At 50.7% G+C, this 17,514-nt stretch overlaps 2 protein-coding genes across 6 annotated transcripts in view; one reads left to right on the forward strand and one right to left on the reverse strand.

The window, feature by feature from the left end:
- Positions 1–154: 154 nt before the first annotated feature.
- Positions 155–14,804, reverse strand: PAAF1 (proteasomal ATPase associated factor 1). 3 transcript variants are annotated; one of them, XM_048941842.1, is made up of 12 exons: positions 14,712–14,804; positions 14,589–14,629; positions 12,955–13,058; positions 12,368–12,457; positions 8,265–8,363; positions 7,539–7,689; positions 5,289–5,483; positions 4,906–4,997; positions 3,716–3,831; positions 3,141–3,223; positions 2,700–2,782; positions 155–356 (listed from the first exon to the last, which is right to left on the reverse strand). In XM_048941842.1, exons 1-12 carry the CDS (start codon positions 14,756–14,758, stop codon positions 279–281), a joined length of 1,179 nt encoding a protein of 392 aa, XP_048797799.1. In that variant the 5' UTR covers positions 14,759–14,804; the 3' UTR covers positions 155–278. The 3 variants fall into 3 exon arrangements, with proteins under 3 accessions (XP_048797799.1, XP_048797809.1, XP_048797820.1); XM_048941852.1 differs by lacking the exons at positions 14,589–14,629; positions 14,712–14,804 and having other exon boundaries at positions 12,368–12,536; positions 12,955–13,059; XM_048941863.1 differs by lacking the exons at positions 12,368–12,457; positions 12,955–13,058; positions 14,589–14,629; positions 14,712–14,804 and adding an exon at positions 10,256–12,361.
- Positions 14,805–14,844: 40 nt separating this feature from the next.
- The window catches only part of LOC125692176 (cytochrome c oxidase assembly factor 4 homolog, mitochondrial), a 73,587-nt gene continuing 70,917 nt past the window's right edge, over positions 14,845–17,514 (forward strand). Inside the window, exons 1-2 of one of the 3 annotated variants that reach the window (XM_048942393.1) lie at positions 14,845–14,931; positions 15,634–16,972. In XM_048942393.1, coding sequence (XP_048798350.1) covers positions 15,656–15,913 — 258 coding nt within the window. In that variant the 5' untranslated portion in view covers positions 14,845–14,931; positions 15,634–15,655 and the 3' untranslated portion in view covers positions 15,914–16,972. Of the gene's footprint in view, positions 14,932–14,956; positions 15,066–15,633; positions 16,973–17,514 lie in introns of those variants that run through there. The other 2 variants (XR_007376512.1, XM_048942388.1) reach the window with 2 other exon arrangements.

Consider the following 17,514-nt stretch of genomic DNA (forward strand, 5'->3'; position numbering starts at 1 on the left):
TACGGCTCTTCCGGCGCCGCCATTTCCCCCACCGGAGCCGCCCCCCACGCGCCTTTTGAAGCTCAATGACGGCTTTTCCCGCACACGCGCTCTATGAAAGCTGCTTTATTTCAGCCCACAGCCACGCTTTAATCCCCAACCCCCACCCACCAACAGCGGTCACCCCCACGACAGATAAAAATCGGCCGTAATGGACAAAGCTGAGCAGCTGAACACAGCGGAAGCAGCCCCAGCCCTGCTCACAGCCCTCACGGCCCCGTTGTGCACAGCCCCCAACCCTACAGGTCGCCCAGCTGGTACCGCCGCACCACCCCGTCCCTGCAGCACGTGTAGATCTGCTTCTCCCACGGAGCGACCTGGAAAAGGAGGAAAAAAATGCAGTAAACCAACAGAGCGGGGTGGGAGTACAGCAGCTCTCATGGTACGGGCGTGGGGAAAAGCAGAGGAAGCCAACAGCTCTGCCACCACTCTGAGAAGCACCCAAAAAGAAAAGCACCCACACATCTAAAAGATACACGAGCCAATTTATGTTTTTCTCTCTGAAAATTCATAGAATCATAGCATTACCTGGGTTGCAATGGAGCACAGCGCTCATCCAGCTCCAACCCCTGCTGTGTGCAGGTCGCCAACCAGCAGCCCAGGCTGCCCAGAGCCACATCCAGCCTGGCCTTGAATGCCTGCAGGGATGGATGGGGCATCCACAGCCTCCTTGGGCTTTTTAGGAAAATAGACCTTTCCTATTAATTGTTGTCACCTGGGAGAAACATTCTCCTGTGCCTTTGGTACCTAACAGCTCACTGAAAAAAATTCACATATTCAGAACAGATGGTTCCTTTCTTGTGGGATGATGTGCATTCTGAGCAATGCACTGCTTTGTCCTTAGTGCAGCCCTGACACCTGGCTCTGGCACTTCCAAAGATGGGACATCTTTCACATTTGTTCTATGGGGAAACTGCAGGTGAGCACCTCCTGCCATCTCACACAGAAGTGGACCCATGAGAACCCAATGAGGTGCAATAAGGCCGAGTGCAGGGTGCTGCATCGGGTCGGGGCAAAGCCAGGTATTGACACAGACTGGGGGAAGATGTCCTGGAGAGCAGCCCTGCGGAGATGGACTGGGGGTCCTGGTGGACGAGGAGCTGGGCATGAGGCAGCAGTGAGCGCCTGCAGCCCGGAATGCAGCCAATGTGTTCTGGGCTGCATGAGAAAGGGGCGGCCAGCAGGGAGAGGGAGGTGATCGTCCCCTCCATCGGCTCCTGTGAGGCCCCATCTGCAGCGCTGCGTCCTGCTGGGGCCCCCAGCACAGGAAGGACGGGGAGCTCTGGGAGTCCAGAGGAGGCACTGAGATGAGCAGAGGGCTGGAGCAGCTCTGTGTGAGGAAAGGCTGAGGGAACTGGGCTTGTTTGGCTTGGAGAAGAGAAGGCTGTAGGGAGACCTGATGGTGGCCTTCAGTGCTTGAAGGGAGCGGATAAACAGGAGGGGGAACGGCTGTGTGTGAGGGTGGGTGGTGACAGGACAAGGGGAATGGCTTGAAAGTGAGCCAGGGGAGGTTTGGGTTGGATGTGAGGAGGAAGTTTTGGAGGCAGAGGGTGGTGAGGCAGTGGCACAGGTTGCCCAAGGAGGCTGTGGATGCCCCATCCATCCCTGCAGGCATTCAAGGCCAGGCTGGATGTGGCTCTGGGCAGCCTGGGCTGCTGGTTGGCGACCTGCACACAGCAGGGGTTGGAGCTGGATGAGCACTGTGCTCCTTTTCAGCCCAGGCCATTCTGCCATTCTACAATTGTATGAATTTGCTGAAGATTTCACTCCTGTCTCAGAGGTGGGCAGGTAAGTGCTCACATAAAGGGTCTTCTGATAGATCTGAAGGGGAACCTTGGGTACTGCTGAATTTGGTAGGACAAGAGGTCAAGGCGTCACACTGCACCACAGGAGGGGTCAGTGGGGTATTAAGAAGCATTGTCCAAAGAGTGGTGATGCAGTGGCACAGCTGCCCAGGGAGTGGAGGAGTCACCATCCCTGGGTTGTTCAAGGGCCGTGGGGATGTGGCACTGAGGGATGGGGGCACGCAGGGGGCATGGTGGGACGTGCTGGGGTTGGTAACCTTACAGGTCTTTTCCAACCTTCATGATTTTATGATTCCCTGAATTCTGCAGGTCAAATTTCAGACTCAGAATGATGCTGCATGCTAAACTTGTGTTTATCAGCCCAGGAAAGGACTGCAGAGGGGGAACCACTTAAAACTAAGCTGATCTCCTTCAGTTTCCATCCTCTGCACCATGTGGTGCAGAGCCCAGGGAACACAGCTCACTGCCTCCCATCTGTGTGGACACAGAAGAGCTGAATTCACTTTTGTGGTCTCACATCACATAGGAGCTGAAGATAGGCAGCACTGTGCTGCCAGTTGTTGCTTTGACCCCCATAAACTCCCAAGCACAGATCAATTCCAGCTTCCTTACAAGAAAAAAAACCATTCTGCCAGATCTACTCCACAAATAAGTTAGTTCTCTGCTTCAGTTCCACTCCTGCAAAGTGGACATAATACTACCACGTACCACAGAGAGATGCTGACAGCATTTGCTTATGCCAAACATTAACAGAAAACCTCAGGCAGCCAATTCCTGAGGTAAATGCAACTGCCTGATGCTTGGCATCACCTTTCCCCAAGCACTCTACTTCAGTCAACACACCATATTCCTTACCTTGTACACAGGGTCACAGTCTGCCTCTGTGAGGTCGATGACATAATCGAGGTCTTGCTGGATGATAAAGCACGTTCCATCACCTGTGCAAGCAGAAAGAACACCAAGGAAGGAAGGAATATTGGGTGAGGAGTAAAAACAGGCCGTGTTCTTTCTATAAAGAAAATGGAGACGTGCTGTGAGGGCATCAGTGAGATGGGAAAAGGCTGTAATGATTGAGAAGCTCCATGCAGGCCCTGTTCTCGGGGAGCACAAGAAAAATCACAAGGCAAAAAGCAACTATGTAATAGGAGGTTCCACTACATCACCTTTTTGCAATGGACATTTGGTTGAGCCCTCTTCTAGAGGCTTGGACATCCAATGCTTGTATATAAGAGAGGGCATAAAGAGCATAAAACTGCTCAGTTCAATTCCAAAATCTGTACATAGCACTTGAGTTACCTTGGCTGGCAATGAATCCATCTCTGTACGGGAACAGAGAAAGCACTGGTGCTCCTGATCTGTGAATTACTTGGATTGGAGCACTGGAAAAAGCAAAGGAACAGGAAGAAGAAAAGCATTATGGACAAATCAAAATCCATCCCAAAGTCTGAGTGCTGAAAGAAGAATGTGAGGTAGTGATTAGAAGATACATAAGGAGAACATTAAGACACAGGGATTATCCCTACCAAAACAGCCACAAGCTTGGAGCTTATCGTGCATGAAAGACTTCCCAGGTTTTTCCATGCCAGGCTCCCCTGTCCTCCCCCATCCATCTGGATGCTCCTTGCTTGGAGCTTGCCCTTCACACCAGTAAAAGCCACCTCAGAGCATCTCCTGCCAAACATCCTCCTGAGTGCTCCCCAAGAGAAAGGAAAGATGCCAAGGGGCTCCAAAGCTCACAGTGCCACTGCCTGGGCTGAATCCACCTTCAGAAGAGGCAATGTCTGCCAGAGCCTTTGATTTGATTCTTCCTCAGAGGAAAACAACCACCCACAATTGCCATTCAGTACTTGCAGCCCCAGGCATGCACTCACTTGGTGTTTCTCACATCCAGCTGATAGATGTTCCCATCCTGAGTCCCTGCTAGGAAATAGGTACTTGAGAGGAACGTGCAGCAATTGAATGCATCAGATCCATCAAAGAGGAACACCTGGGAATATAAAAAACAGCAAGTGTCACAGATGTGCCAAAGCAGCCGCAGGACAGCCAGGAATAGGAAGCAATTTACTCAGTCAGTAAGGTTGTTTCTGTGAGTCATGGCACAAATCCACAGGTAGGTTAATAACCCTCTCAACTCTGCTCCAAGATGTGTGGGAGAACAGTGCCCTAGAACCAGCTGTGCCAAATTAGGGAGGTTACTGCCATCAGTGAGTGCCCCTGGGGCACTCTGGAGAAGAGATCCATCACACCATGACAGGCAGACCAACACTGAGCTCAAACTTGTCTTCAGACACAACAGCAAGAGCAGATCTGCAAAGCAGGTTTGTGAAGACTGCTCCCTTCTCACAGAGCCACAACCGTTGCTGCAGGGCTGCAAATTACTGCCAGCCAAGCCTTTGACACCCCACTCACCAGTAAGCATCTGCTCCACTCAATTTTCATTCTCCACAAGGAATTAAATCTGCTATGCCAGAAGTTTGTGTCCTACAGCCCAGGACAGTCCTGTAGGATCTTCAGGACCTCAGACCTGCTAACTCCCTTCCCTTGGCTGGAGGGAAATGGGTTGGTGAACACCTCAGATCCCTTTACATGCTATTCAAAACAAAGAGCAATTTTACACTCCAGCTGCATGGCTGCGCAGCCCCTGAGCAGGCCACAGGGAAGGAGTGCTGGGAAAGCAGCAGCCCTGCAGACACAGCCTCAGTTCCTGCATTCTCAATGATACCTACTGGCTGCTGTTTAGTTTGCCACATACCTGGGTGGAACACACGAGCAATTCTTACTCCTCAACCCCCCCCATATATAAACCTACCCAGAAAAAAAGGAGAGAAAGGATCCCTTTATTGCACTGGCCTTTAGTCTCTCTTTCAGTGAATAAATACAGGGGAGAACACTGCAACCTGGGACCCCATCCAAAGGCATTGCTCCCCAGAGAGCTGGATAGATAGCAGCTCCTGAGCACTCACACAGGAGCACAAAACCAGTGCGTGTGCACAGTCCTGGTTCCCATCCCCTCCTGCAGAGGGGTATTTGGAAGCACTACTGATAATCTCAGCCTCCTTACCATCTGCCTGCTCTGCAGCCCAACTCCTTGCAGCTTCTTGTCTTCTCGAGCCAGCAGCAGGATTTTCCCTTCCGTCCCAACCTCACGTTCACCTGAGAGGAAGACAAAAGTTTACTCCAGCAGCACAGGGAGACAATGTCCTCAAGTCAGATGGTTGGGATCACAACTGCTGAAACCCCTCTTATGCAAAGCAGGCCAACAGCAAACGAGGCTGCAGTCTTAATCACCCAAGCTGGAAGGTAAGGTTGAATTCCTCCACAGGGCTGCATTCTGGTGACCTAGGGAAGGTATAGGCAGCATGCCACGCTCTCTGAATTACACCTGCAGCACCAGCTGACAAAACAAAGGGGAAATAAAGGTTGTCCTTTCAGAATGTTCCTTACTGGGAGCTTTTTCAGGCGTGCCCAGGTTCACCGAGTCATCAGCAGTGCCCACAGCGATGCCGTTGATGGGGGAGCCACAGTCAGCAATGACACCCAGACAGGAGGATTTGCCACAGTCCCAGAGGCGTACAGTGCCATCCCTAGAGCAGGAAAGGACATTTCTTCCCCGATCCACAATGGCAGTATCCAAAATACCTGCATCAAAGCAAAGGCCGTGTTCAGAGACAGCACAGAAGGCAAAGGCTGAGAGAAGCATACATGTCCCAGGGCAACCATGCACCCACCTACAAGCCCCCGAGGCAACGACCACAGAGGAGTCTGTGTGAAAGACAGCAGCTCCCAGTGGATCCAGCACGCTGCACAAGGGTGGGATGCTACCAACATCACAGAATGGCTGAGGTTGGAAGGGATTTCTACAAGGTTAAACCCCCTAAATTGTGGCCCCTGTCCCCCCCATGAGCTGTCACTTGGAGCAGAACTGGGCAATGACCTCCCACATCTCAGACTTAGCTGATACTGCAGCTCCTGCCAAGTTTCTAGCTCCAAAGTTCACCTCTAGCTTGGGCAGGAAGCTGTCTAGCCCAGCACTCCTGCAGCACTGCCAACTACAGCTCTGGATAATCCCAAAAGCTGCACAGGGCAAGCAGTATCTCTATTACCCAGCTGCAGGAACATCAAAAGAGCAGCCTTAGCAAATGCTAATGCCCCCAGCCACTCCATTTTGAGTCCAGATTTGAGAAAAAAGCCAACAAAACCAACATGACAGTGTTTTTCTGGAAGGGAACAGTGAGATGGTTAGAAGACTTAATTAATACTTTCCCTACAGAAGCAGTCATTAAACATCACAAACTGAAATAACAGGGCCTGAATCAGCAGAAGCCAAGCAGTTTGGGCTGGAGTTCTGAAGGTGAACCTTGGAGGCATCAAACAGCTGTTCTGACCCAATGCCATCACACTGCCTGCCATGTTTTGCTTACATTTGTGTGAATCTGTTTTAAAGCCATGCAATTAGATCACACAAAAACAACAGCATGTTCAGTGCAAAACAAGTTAATCAGGCTTTCAGCAGGTGGCTGCATGGCTCACAGCCCTCAGCAAAGCACCTTGTGAGACGGGGAGAACAGGAGCCTGTGCAGAGCTGTGCTATTTGCTCAGGAAAGTGGGATTTGAGCAGTGTTTTGGGCATCCCATGCTGCATCTGCAGCTCACTTGGACTTGCTCACACTCACCCAACTGTTAAATTGGTAAACAGGAGTAAAATAGGAGCTTGCTTAAGCAGCACGTATAAATTCAGGCTGCTTCTGAATGAATGGTCCTGAAAACCAAATCTTGTCAGAGATTATGTCAAACAGAGGCTCTGTCCATAGAATCATTTGAGTTGGCAGGGATCTCTCAAGGCCACCTGCTCCAAATCCCTGCAGTGAACAGGGACACCCACATCTCCATCAGGTGCTCAGAGCCTGGGCCAGCCTGACCTCACTGATCTCCAAGGATGGGAGACATTTCTGCCCAAAAGCTTGCTCTCAGGAGGCTTTCTGGGTGGCTCACCATGCCTTGCAATCCATTGGGAATAAAGTGTCAGTGGGAAGAGTTTGGAGCAATCACAGCAAACAGCCCTCAAAGCACCACAGAAGGTGGACCAGGAATCCTCTATGCAAGTAATTTATTGTCATTTTCAGCAGCAAGATCAAAGAGGGCAGAGCTGAACATCTGAGAATGAAGAAGCTTATTCCAGCCTCGACAGAGAAATCCTCATTGAAGCATCCTTGCAGCTGCTCTTGCTGAGCATGGTGCTGAAAGTGAGAATGGCACCCTCAAGGCACTAACTGCCCATTCACCTTCTGCACGTCTCTTAAAGCTGCTGCATGCTTTTCTAGGCAAAGGAAAATAAAAAGAAAGAGGCTCTGGAGCAACTGAAGGTAAGCATGATGAGCTGGGAACGAGCAGGAGGCACTTCCTTGCAAGCAGCAAGGCCGCTCCTGCAGGTCAGAGCTCCACCTGTGGCACTCACAACAGGCTGAGGGATCGTGTCCTCCCTCAGCTCATCAAGAGAAAGTTTCAGCTGTTTAACACAGCAACCACTGATCTTTTTATTCACATTCCTGGAGGCTGAAGATGTAACACACTGAGATCTAACACAAACGTACAGCACGAGGTGCAGCAGGCTGGGGACTGAAGGTCAGCCCTTGAGTGCAATGCAATGACACACACATGGCAGGTTAAGCATTTTAAAGGCTAAGTACTCTGTACCTCCTTTGTGACCTTTAAAGGTTACTACGCAGCTGGCATCTTCTGCTGACCAGATCTTTAGCTGGGCATCCATTCCCCCACTCAGAACCACAAGGCCAGATGGGAAAAACCTGCAACAATTCACATCATACACATGGCCTTCCAATAGTCTCTGGAAAAACAAAGAACTACATGCTAGTTCCATTGTCATCACCCTCATGCCAAGCAATTTTTGAGCTATGACATTGGAGAGATGGGTGTTACCACGTGGGTGGAGGATTAAGCTCAGATCCTCCAGGTCTGCACTCCTGGGACAGATTTATCTGAATTCTAGGCAGGCAAAAAGGGACACTTTGAGCCTCACTCTGTTATGTGAACACTCACTGCAAAGCAAAGGAATTACATTTGTTTCTAATAACAGATTAAGTGTCACGGGCAGTTTCTCCTCCTCTATCACAGAATAAAGCAGTGCCTGCAGCACGCAGGCTAGGAGCTGTCAGTTCCCTCCAGCTGTAACTCCTCATCTTCGAGCTCTCATCACACTGATGAGCATTCTCTCTTTTCAGAGCAGTTGTGCTTTCCAACAGTCACAACAGAAAACCTCCAAGATGTACAGATTCCCATCAGCTTTTCAATCAAGAACCAGACACCAGCCTGCCCACAGCATGCAGACAGCCTGCCCCAGGTCATAGCTGGACACTGCAATGTCAGAGACAACACAACACCAAATAAAGCTGCTGCTCTTACTCTTATTTCTCCATTTGCAGCCTGCCAGATCTTCATGGTCCCATCTGTGCTGGTAGACACACCGAGGCCTCCACCACTGGAAATATCCAGACAGGTAATCTGCAGGAGGGACAAAACACAGAGTATGTTAGCTTTAGGTGATTCTGTACATAGCAATTCCTGCTCAAGAACGTACAACCCCACAAGAGATGTGCTAAGTACATCATCCAGCACAATTATCTCACCAAGACAGATTGCTTAACTCTTTAAAAACACCTGGAAGTGCCCATACATTCAGCTACAGATTTCAGCTCAGTAACACCCCCTAACATTTAACATCCTTAAGCTCACTGACTCTGTCTCCTCAAACTCAATACATTTTGAGCCATCAATTATGCCTTTACGTGAAGAGAGGATAATGAAATGAACAGGTTGCCCCAGGAGGCTGTGGATGCCCCATCCATCCCTGCAGGCATTCAAGGCCAGGCTGGATGTGGCTCTGGGCAGCCTGGGCTGCTGGTTGGCGACCTGCACACAGCAGGGCTTGGAGCTGGATGAGCATTGATCTACTTTGCAACCCAGGATATTCTATGATGAGATGAGCTGGGGGACCAGAAGCTGGCACAAAGCACCCCAGATTTCTTCTAAATGCCACCAACCAGACATAAAAAAATTGTTATTCTCTGCTCGTTTCACTGCAGAGATGTGCAAAGCAGAGAGAAGAGCAATGCTGAGTCAGAAAGCTGCATGGAAAGAGGTTGGATTTTAGGCTCACTCCAGATGAAGCAGATGAAGCTTGGATTTTCCCAGCAACTCTCATATGCAGTTAAGCAATGAGCTAAGCTGCTCCTCACAACCCCAGATAACTGCACTCCCTGCCTGCCCAGCTTGCAGACACTGCTTAAGATACCTATGGAGCCAAAGTTTCCCAAAACACTGAACTAGAACTGATTTGATGCAAGCAGGCTGTCTCCTCAGAAGGGCTCTGTGACAGCAGGGTACAAACAACTGCATGCTCTGCGTTAACACCAGCACACCTGAGTACCTTGGAAGACAACAGATGTTAAACTCACACTCCTCTAACAGGATCACCATTCCCACAATGAAAGACATTACTGCTGCCACTGAGAAAGGAAGATGTGTTGCAGTTGTGGATGAAGTGATGTAAGGTAACAGGGAAACTACATCTGATATCATAGGACGGCCCGGGTTGGAAGGGAGCTCAAGGATCATGAAGCTCCAACCCCCCCCCACCACAGGCAGGGCCACCAACCTCCACATTTCACAGCAGCCCAGGCTGCTCAGCTCCCTCAGCCTGTCTTTGTAGGGAGGTGCTGCAGCCCTCTGCTCATCTTTGTGGCTCCTCTCCAACAGCTCCCTGTCTTTCTTGTGCTGGGGGCTCCAGCCCTGGATGCAGTGCTGCAGATGGGGCCTCACAAGAGCAGAGCAGAGAGGGACAATCACCTCCCTGTCCCTGCTGGCCACCCCTCTGCTGATGGAGCCCAGGATCCCATTTGCTTTCCGAGCTGCAGGAGCACACTGCAAGATAGAGGTTTCCAAATGAACTACAGCAATAAAAGGCAGAAAAAGCACCTGGGTTTTGTTAGAGCAAGGGTTAACGGCAGCACTGCATCCTGCTGGAAGCAGTGAAGCTGTCACTGCTGACTAGAAGAACGCTGCCTTCTCTTACAAGAATTGGAGGCTGTTGGATTCACACTGCATTACCTTCAGAACCTTCCAAGTGATTCTGTTTGCATTCTGTGGATTAAAAGAAAGCACTGCAGTGGCAAAAGCCACCGACAGACACGAGAAACACCAACCCACTGCGAGAAGTCACACTGAGGAATGCAGACTGCAGTTCTTATGGCACCTTATTGTGCACATGCATCACCCAGAGTTTGTGCCTCCACTTTAAATAAAGCCAGTTCAAGAATTAAAACAGGAGTTAGAAGATACTGAAAGAAAAGGCAGTGCCTTAGCTATTAAAAAAGCCATTAAACATGTTTACTTACATGTGGTTAACCTGGGCGATGCTTAATTTAACACCACAATCCGTGGCAATTTGCTCTCTTAAGCAAAAAGCAGCCTGTGAAGGATGTTACAAAGGAACAAAACACCTTGCTGATGTATGGCACTCACAGGTGCTCAGGAGGGATACAGAAACAGGCAAGGACAAGCATGAGCACTCAGAAGAAGCAGCAGCAGGTAAGCAGGGCAACAGGAGCTGAGCTTTAAACTCATGCACACGTTAATGGATATTGCTTCAGCTGCTGCCAGAGGAGCTCTGCAGCACAGCTGCAAGCCATCACAGCCCTGTGACAGCAGACTCAACACTTCTGCCTGCATTTCCATTTTGCTATGCTGTGAATGTTGACTGCATTTATCACACAAAAGGGCAGCTGGGAACCCTTCAGTAGCACAGAGCTGAGAGAAGTGATTCACCTCTGCCTCAGGAGCTGCCTCTGTGCCAAGCCTGGGCTCAGCACAGCCCTGCTGCCTTTTAAAACAGCTGCAGAGATGTGGAATTGCCTGTGTCAAAAGGCATCTCGATTTATATTGCTGTTAAGCTTCATTAACACAAACTTTGCTTTTCAGCATTTTCTGCTGAGTTTATCACAACAATTTACTCAATAAATCACGAGTCAGGTGTACAATGGAAGCCATCAGGGGCTCCCATTAGGGCAGCTGGCTGTGCGTGCAGGCTGCAAGCTCCATCATTTCTTGGATCATTTCCCTATCAGGGTGAAGCATTCAGCAAATGCACAGATCACTGCCCAGCAAAGCCAACTTTGTCTTCCTCCACAGTGCAAAAAGGAAATTTCAGGTCCAAGTTGGCTGCTCTGTATCAGGGAGGAGCTGTGCTTCTTGCAGCCCCAGACTGCGAGGTGCAAGAAAGAGGATTGCTCAATAAAACAAGCAGGTCTCATTAAAGTAAGTGGCAAGTTGGTGAATGTATATTTTAAAATACAAGTTGAGCTTTTATAGTCTCTGAAATCCAAACCAGATTAAGATGAATGAACACAGCATTCAATTCCTGGCTGCTCCACTAATCCTGCAAATGGAAGCTCAATGCAGCTGTGTTATGGCAAGCACCACAGACAGCTTCATTAAATGACAGCAAACGAGCACTGCAAACAGGAGGAGGTTTCATAAAAATGAAGAGCTCAGTGCACAGAGCCTCTTTTGTCTTGTGGGGTTTTTTTTTGGACATACTAATCCCTCTATCTAATGACTCCACAGTGGAATCCACCATGGAATAGAATATGAGCAGATTAGAGCACTTGCAAGAAAGTGGTTAAAAAGTGATTCTGTGAACCAAAGTGACAACTAGAAGAGGAAACGTTCCAAGAAGGCCACGTCTGGTCTCTGTGGCACTGGGAAATTCAAGTTTCTTGTTGATCACAAAGAAAACAAACCTACCAGCAGCAGGGCCTTCTCCAAACTCATTTACTACCTGCAGCTCCATAACACCAGGTTCTGGTATCCACAGCTCAGCCCTGAGCCTTCAGCCCTGCTCTGTGCTGGGAAGCCAACCAGACTTCCCAGAGCACCCTCAGAAACCCCAGCCCAATTCCTCTCACATCCCTGTGGCTCTTTTAGCTGTCAGACTCCTCTACAACTACTCCTCTACTGCACCCCCTTGCAAGGAACAATAAATATACTCCAGTGCTCACATCAAAACTTTAATATGAAAAAAATCATATGAAATAACCTAGGAAATACAGGGAAATCAGGAAATCACTTGGATCTTTAAATTTATTTATTATCAAAAGAGAAAATAAAGTCAGACTCAAATATTACCCAGTCTCAGTCAAGCATCCAGTTTCTTACAACTGTTACAAGGCAATTTGAACTTCAGGAACCTCCAGGAATATAACAGCACAAATAGCCATGAAATAAAACAGATCAGTTTTAAGAGGTAACACACAAGCATCTATAGAATCTTGGACTTTTTTTTGTGTGTGAAGCTTAACCAGGATCGTTGCTGTTATGTATAAGGTGTGATGTGGTTTACTAACCAGTTTACACACAAAGTTATCACTTGACCAGGAACAGAGCAGTCAGGTGTATCATGAAAGCATTCAGTCACTGCCAGCTATTTCTTACAGAGCAAGGTCACTTACACTTTTCTGATGAATCCTGGAAAAAGTCGTGTATGGTGCCAAGAATTTGGTGGATGCATTCTCATGAGGACAAGAAATGAGAATGCTTTTCTAGGGGAGAAAAGCACAAGTGCTGTTAGTCCTTCTGAAACGCTCGTAAACGCCTGGGGCACAAACAGCTTACAGCCAACTGGTGATGAGAGAAGCAGAGAAATATTACCACATCAATTTCAACCTTTGAAAAGAACTCAAAGATCCCCCAACCCCAGCCCAACCCCCGCGACTTTGGAACACCTCCAGGGGTGGTGATTTCACCACATCCTGGGTAGCCGTGTAATGATGTGCATTACAACATTTTCAAAGCAGATTTTTTTCCTCCTTTTCCATCTGACCCGTTCCCAGTGCAACTCGAAGCCATCAGCTCTCATCTTACAGCTGTCACCTGGGCCAAGAGCTCGACCACACTTCACTACAACCTCCACAGACACCTGAGCACCGCACAGAGGCAGACCAGGTGACAGCGACTGTTTCAGCTGCATGAAGGCTACGGCCCCTTCACCTATGGAAAGAAGCAGTTACTAAGCCCACATTTCCCCCAGCCCTGTCACCTTGGTGACTTCGCCGACCACAAAGCCCTCGGAGGCAGCGATGTCAGGGACGCCCTCGGTGCTGAGCCCACGGCGGGTCAGGCTGCCGTACAGCGTGGGCTTCCCTGCAGAGATCAGCAGCCATCAGCTCAACCTCCTCACATTTAACCCACAGGGTTCATCCCTAAACTACCTTCAACCCTCTTCTTAACCTGCAGGTGCCCACAAAACTATCCTCACACCCTCCTAACCACTGCTTCCTCCTCCTCCCTCCCAATAAACCATTCTCATTCCCTCTTCCTAACCCACAGCCCTCTGCTCCCTACCGCCAAAACCACCCTCACCACCTCTTAACACTCTGGAACAGGTTACCCAAGGAGGTTGTGGAGGCATTCAAGGCCAGGCTGGATGTGGCTCTGGGCAGCCTGGGCTGCTGGCTGGCAACCCTACACACAGCAGGGTGTTGGAACTGGATGAGCACTGTGCTCCTTTTCGACCCAGGCCATTCTATCATGATTCTATGACTCCTCTAAACTGTCCTCACTCTCTCCTCCTAACCTGTGGAGCTTCCCCAAACTGTCATCACTCCACTCATCCTAACTCACAGTCTCCCCTCATATCATCTTCACCACCCACCCAATCCACAGGCATCTCTCAAACCATCCTAACCCAGGGGTGCCCCCCAAGACATTCTCACCCCTCCACTTAACTCACAGTATCCCCCCACAAACCTCCAATCCTTTCCTAACCTATAGTGCCTCTTGCAAAACCACTTCTACTCCCTCCTTCTAACACACAGACCTCCCTCAAAGCATCCTCACCCTCTCCAAACCCACACTGTCCACCCAAAACTATCTTCACTCCTCTCCTAACCCATCCAAAAACATTCCCACCCTCTCTTAATCCAAACGAGTCTCTTAAACTATCCCCCACCAAACCATTCTCACCCCTCCTTCCTATTCCACAGTCTATTCCCACTCCTCAAACCATCCTCACCCTGTCCTTATCCCCAGAATACTCCCAAAACTGCTCTCATCACCTCAAACCATTCTCACCCCCCTCCTAACTCCCACCAAACCATCTTTCCCCCCCCCTTCCTAACGCACAAGGCCTCACCAAGCCATCCTCACACCCTCTTAACCCCGTTTCCCCAAACCAAACCACTCTCATTCCCTCTTCTTAACCTGCAGATTCATTTCTCTCTCCCCAAAACTCCCCTCACTCCCTACTCACAGCCCACCCCCAACCATCTTCATCTCCCAAAACCCCCAGCCACCTTCATCTCCCAAAACCCCCAGCCACCTTCACCCTACTCCTAACCTAAAAAGTCCCCCCCAAAACTCTCCCCACTCCCTCCATCTAACCCCTAAACTTCCCCAGAACCATCTTTATCTCTCTCCTATCTCACACCCCCTCCCAAAACGCCCTCCACTCTTCTCAATACCCCCACAACCTTCCTTACCTTCGTACCCCCTCCACAACCACCCTCAACCCTCCGACCCCACAGCTCCCAACAGATCCCAGCTCCCTCGACCCGCGGGGTTATTTCTCCTTAAATGACTTCCCCAGGCCACCACTCCACCCTTCAGATCCCACCCCCCTCAAGGCCGCACCACCCCCACCCAGGCGCTCCACAGGTCGCCCTCACCACTCACCCGGGCTGCGGCAGCTCAGCCAGGCCTCGCCCTCATCCCTCCTGCGGAGAGAAAGACCAGCGGTGACCACGGGGCCGGGAGAAGGAAATCGGGGCTGGAAAGGGACCGAGGGGCAGCTCCCACCTCAGCGCCTGACTCCAGTCGCTCTGGATCCGCAGCGTCGCCGCCATCTTGACGCTACACCCCCTTCCTCTTCCGCCTTCCTCTTTCCCGTCAGCACCCACGTGGGGAGGAAGCGGAAGGTCCAGGCGCCCTCCAATGAGCGAGCGTTTCTCGACTTCTCCCCGCCCCGGAAGTGTCTACACGGAAGTCAGCTTTAAAGGGGCCGCGCAGAGTTAAAGAGGTATGGAGGGAGCTGAATGCCTATAGGGGATACTGGGGGAGGGAGGGTCTGGGCGCGTAGGAGGTGATGAGCCCTCTGGGTGTTGTATGGGGGCGCTCATATGGGTTTGGGATCCGCTGGATGCCCAGGGAGGGGTACGTGGGGGGTGTAGTGTGCTCTGGGGGGGCGTATGGAGGGTACTGGGTGATGTGGAGGACAGCTGAGAACCCATGGGCGTGTGGGGTGAGCTGGGGGGCACATAGGGGTGCTGAGTATTCGTAAGGGTATGGGAGGTTGTGAGTGTCCTTGAGGCATATGGAGGGATACTGGGTTTTATAGGGGGTACTGGGTGCTCTGGAGGGTGTATGGGGATTGCTGGGCACCCCTGGGAGACACATGGGTGCTGTGGGGGTGCAGGGGGTTACTGGCTGCCCATAGAGGTATAGAAGATGCTGGGTTCCACCGGGGGGGAGGGGAGGAGGAAGGGGGTGCTGAGCACTCATAAAGGTATGGGGAGGTTCTGGGTGCTCTGAGGGTTGCATGGGGATTTCCAGGTACCCGTAGAGGTATGGGAGGTGCTGGGTGCCATGGAGATTGTATGGGTTGTATCCATAGGCTGGGGGGGGAAGAAAGGTGGTGGTTCTGTACCACCTAAAAAGAAAATGCCCCCAATCATCAGAGCAGTCATGGGAGGCAGCACCCTGATCTGCCATCACCCTCCAGCCCTGCTCTAGGAACCGGACCTATGGCAAAGCCTGGACATGCCTGGAGCCGTCCTAAATCACAGGAGGAAGAGGAGGAGGATCCAGTGGAGGCCATGGTGTCACGGACGGGCTGTGCAGAGCAGCACTGGGCACTGCAGGAGTGCATGGCAGAGCAGCGGGACTGGCGGCGCTGCCAGGCTCAGGTCCAGGCCTTCCGGCAGTGCATGGCACGGCAGCAGCGCCCACACCCTGAGGAGCTGCACCCCAACCCACCCCAATGCTCCCCCCATGGAGATTGAAGCTCCCAGGACTGAACCTCCAGTAGGGACACTGCACCAGGCACCCTGACAGCTCTATCAGTCCCCCAGAGATGTGGGCTGTGCTATGGGACACATATCCTGTTATTTTTCCTATTTTTTTTTTTTAAAGTGGATTGTTATCTTGCTTCAATCATCTTCATTTTAAGCCAGGAAATTAAATGTGATGGCATTTCTCCTAGCTGAAGAACTCATGTCTTTCTGCAAAGCACAGAGGGAACTGCTGCACTATGGCAGTACCATACAATAAAGGTTTAATCAATGAGGCAGCAGCCCAAAGCACTGGGGTACTCACACCAGGATTTCCACTCTGCCTTTCTCAAAGCTTTCAGCCTCTGGAAGGTGAGCTGCTCTCTTCTGGGAAGGCCCAAAAATATTTGGGGTGGGAGAAAAAGGGAGGTGAGGTGCAGCCCCACTGAACCTCGTGGCAAATTAGCTGTAAAAATGGACTCAAATCCTCTCTTGGTTTGGAAGGGAAACTTGAGATTTCTGTAGGTCTTCTACAGACCCCAGATATAGCAAGGAAATGGCTCATTTCCTAATGAAATGTATCAGAAAATACATCTTTTTCTAATCTCCTCTAAGCATCCAAAATAAGGCTGAAATTCAATTAGAGCATACCTACCCAATGATCAGGTGGTCTCAGCCTAAATTAAAGCAGCTTTAGAATCACAGAATGGTTTGGGTTGGAAGAACCTTAAGGATCGCCCAGTTCCAACCTCCCTGCCTTAGGCATTCAGAAATACAAGGAGAAGAGCAAAAACTTGGGTGCTGTAACCTCTTCCACTCTTTGTCCACGTGGATACCTACAAGCAGCAGCTCCCTTCCCCTACAAAGACAGGCTGAGGGAGCTGGGCTTGTTCAGCATGGAGAAGAGAAGCTGCGGGGTGACCTCAGTGCAGCCTGCAGTGCCTGAAGGGAGCCTGCAGACAGGAGGGGAGTCAGCTCTTGGAAAGGGGAGATGGCAGCAGGACAAGGGGAAATGGTTTGGAGTTGAGGGAGGGCAGCTGGAGGTTGGATGTCAGGGGGAAGTTGTTTAGAGAGAGAGAGTGGTGAGGTGCTGGAACAGCTGCCCAGAGAGGCTGTGATGCCCCGTCCATCCCTGGAGGTGTTGGAGGCCAGGTTGGATGGGGCCCTGGGCAGCCTGGGCTGCTGTGAAATGGGGAGGTTGGTGGCCCTGCATTGGTGGGGGGTTGGAGCTTCGTGATCCTTGAGCTCCCTTCCAACCCAACCATTCTATGATTGTTTTGCTGGAGCAGCCAAACTCTGATCCCACATTTCAGCACTGCAATGCACAGAGCCAGGGCTGGGGGAAGGAGCAGACAGGTGGTCTGGAGCTCAGTGCAAGCAGGGATGATCAGTATTCCTGTGCTGACATGGAGCTGTCGAGCTGTAGCTCTGCAAACAGCTTTTGTCTCTGCTTCCTGAAGTGCTGACAGCTTGCCACACTTTCAGGCTTTACTTTCTCTCCCTGCTTCAGTGCACCATTCTGGGAAATTTCCAAACTCTGCACTTCCTGCTTTCAAGGCACAGTGATTTCTCCCTTTCCAAATCATCTGGCTTGAGGGATCCAGGGAGAAACG

Source organism: Lagopus muta, chromosome 1 (assembly GCF_023343835.1).
Source record: "Lagopus muta isolate bLagMut1 chromosome 1, bLagMut1 primary, whole genome shotgun sequence".
Classification (NCBI taxonomy): domain Eukaryota; kingdom Metazoa; phylum Chordata; class Aves; order Galliformes; family Phasianidae; genus Lagopus; species Lagopus muta.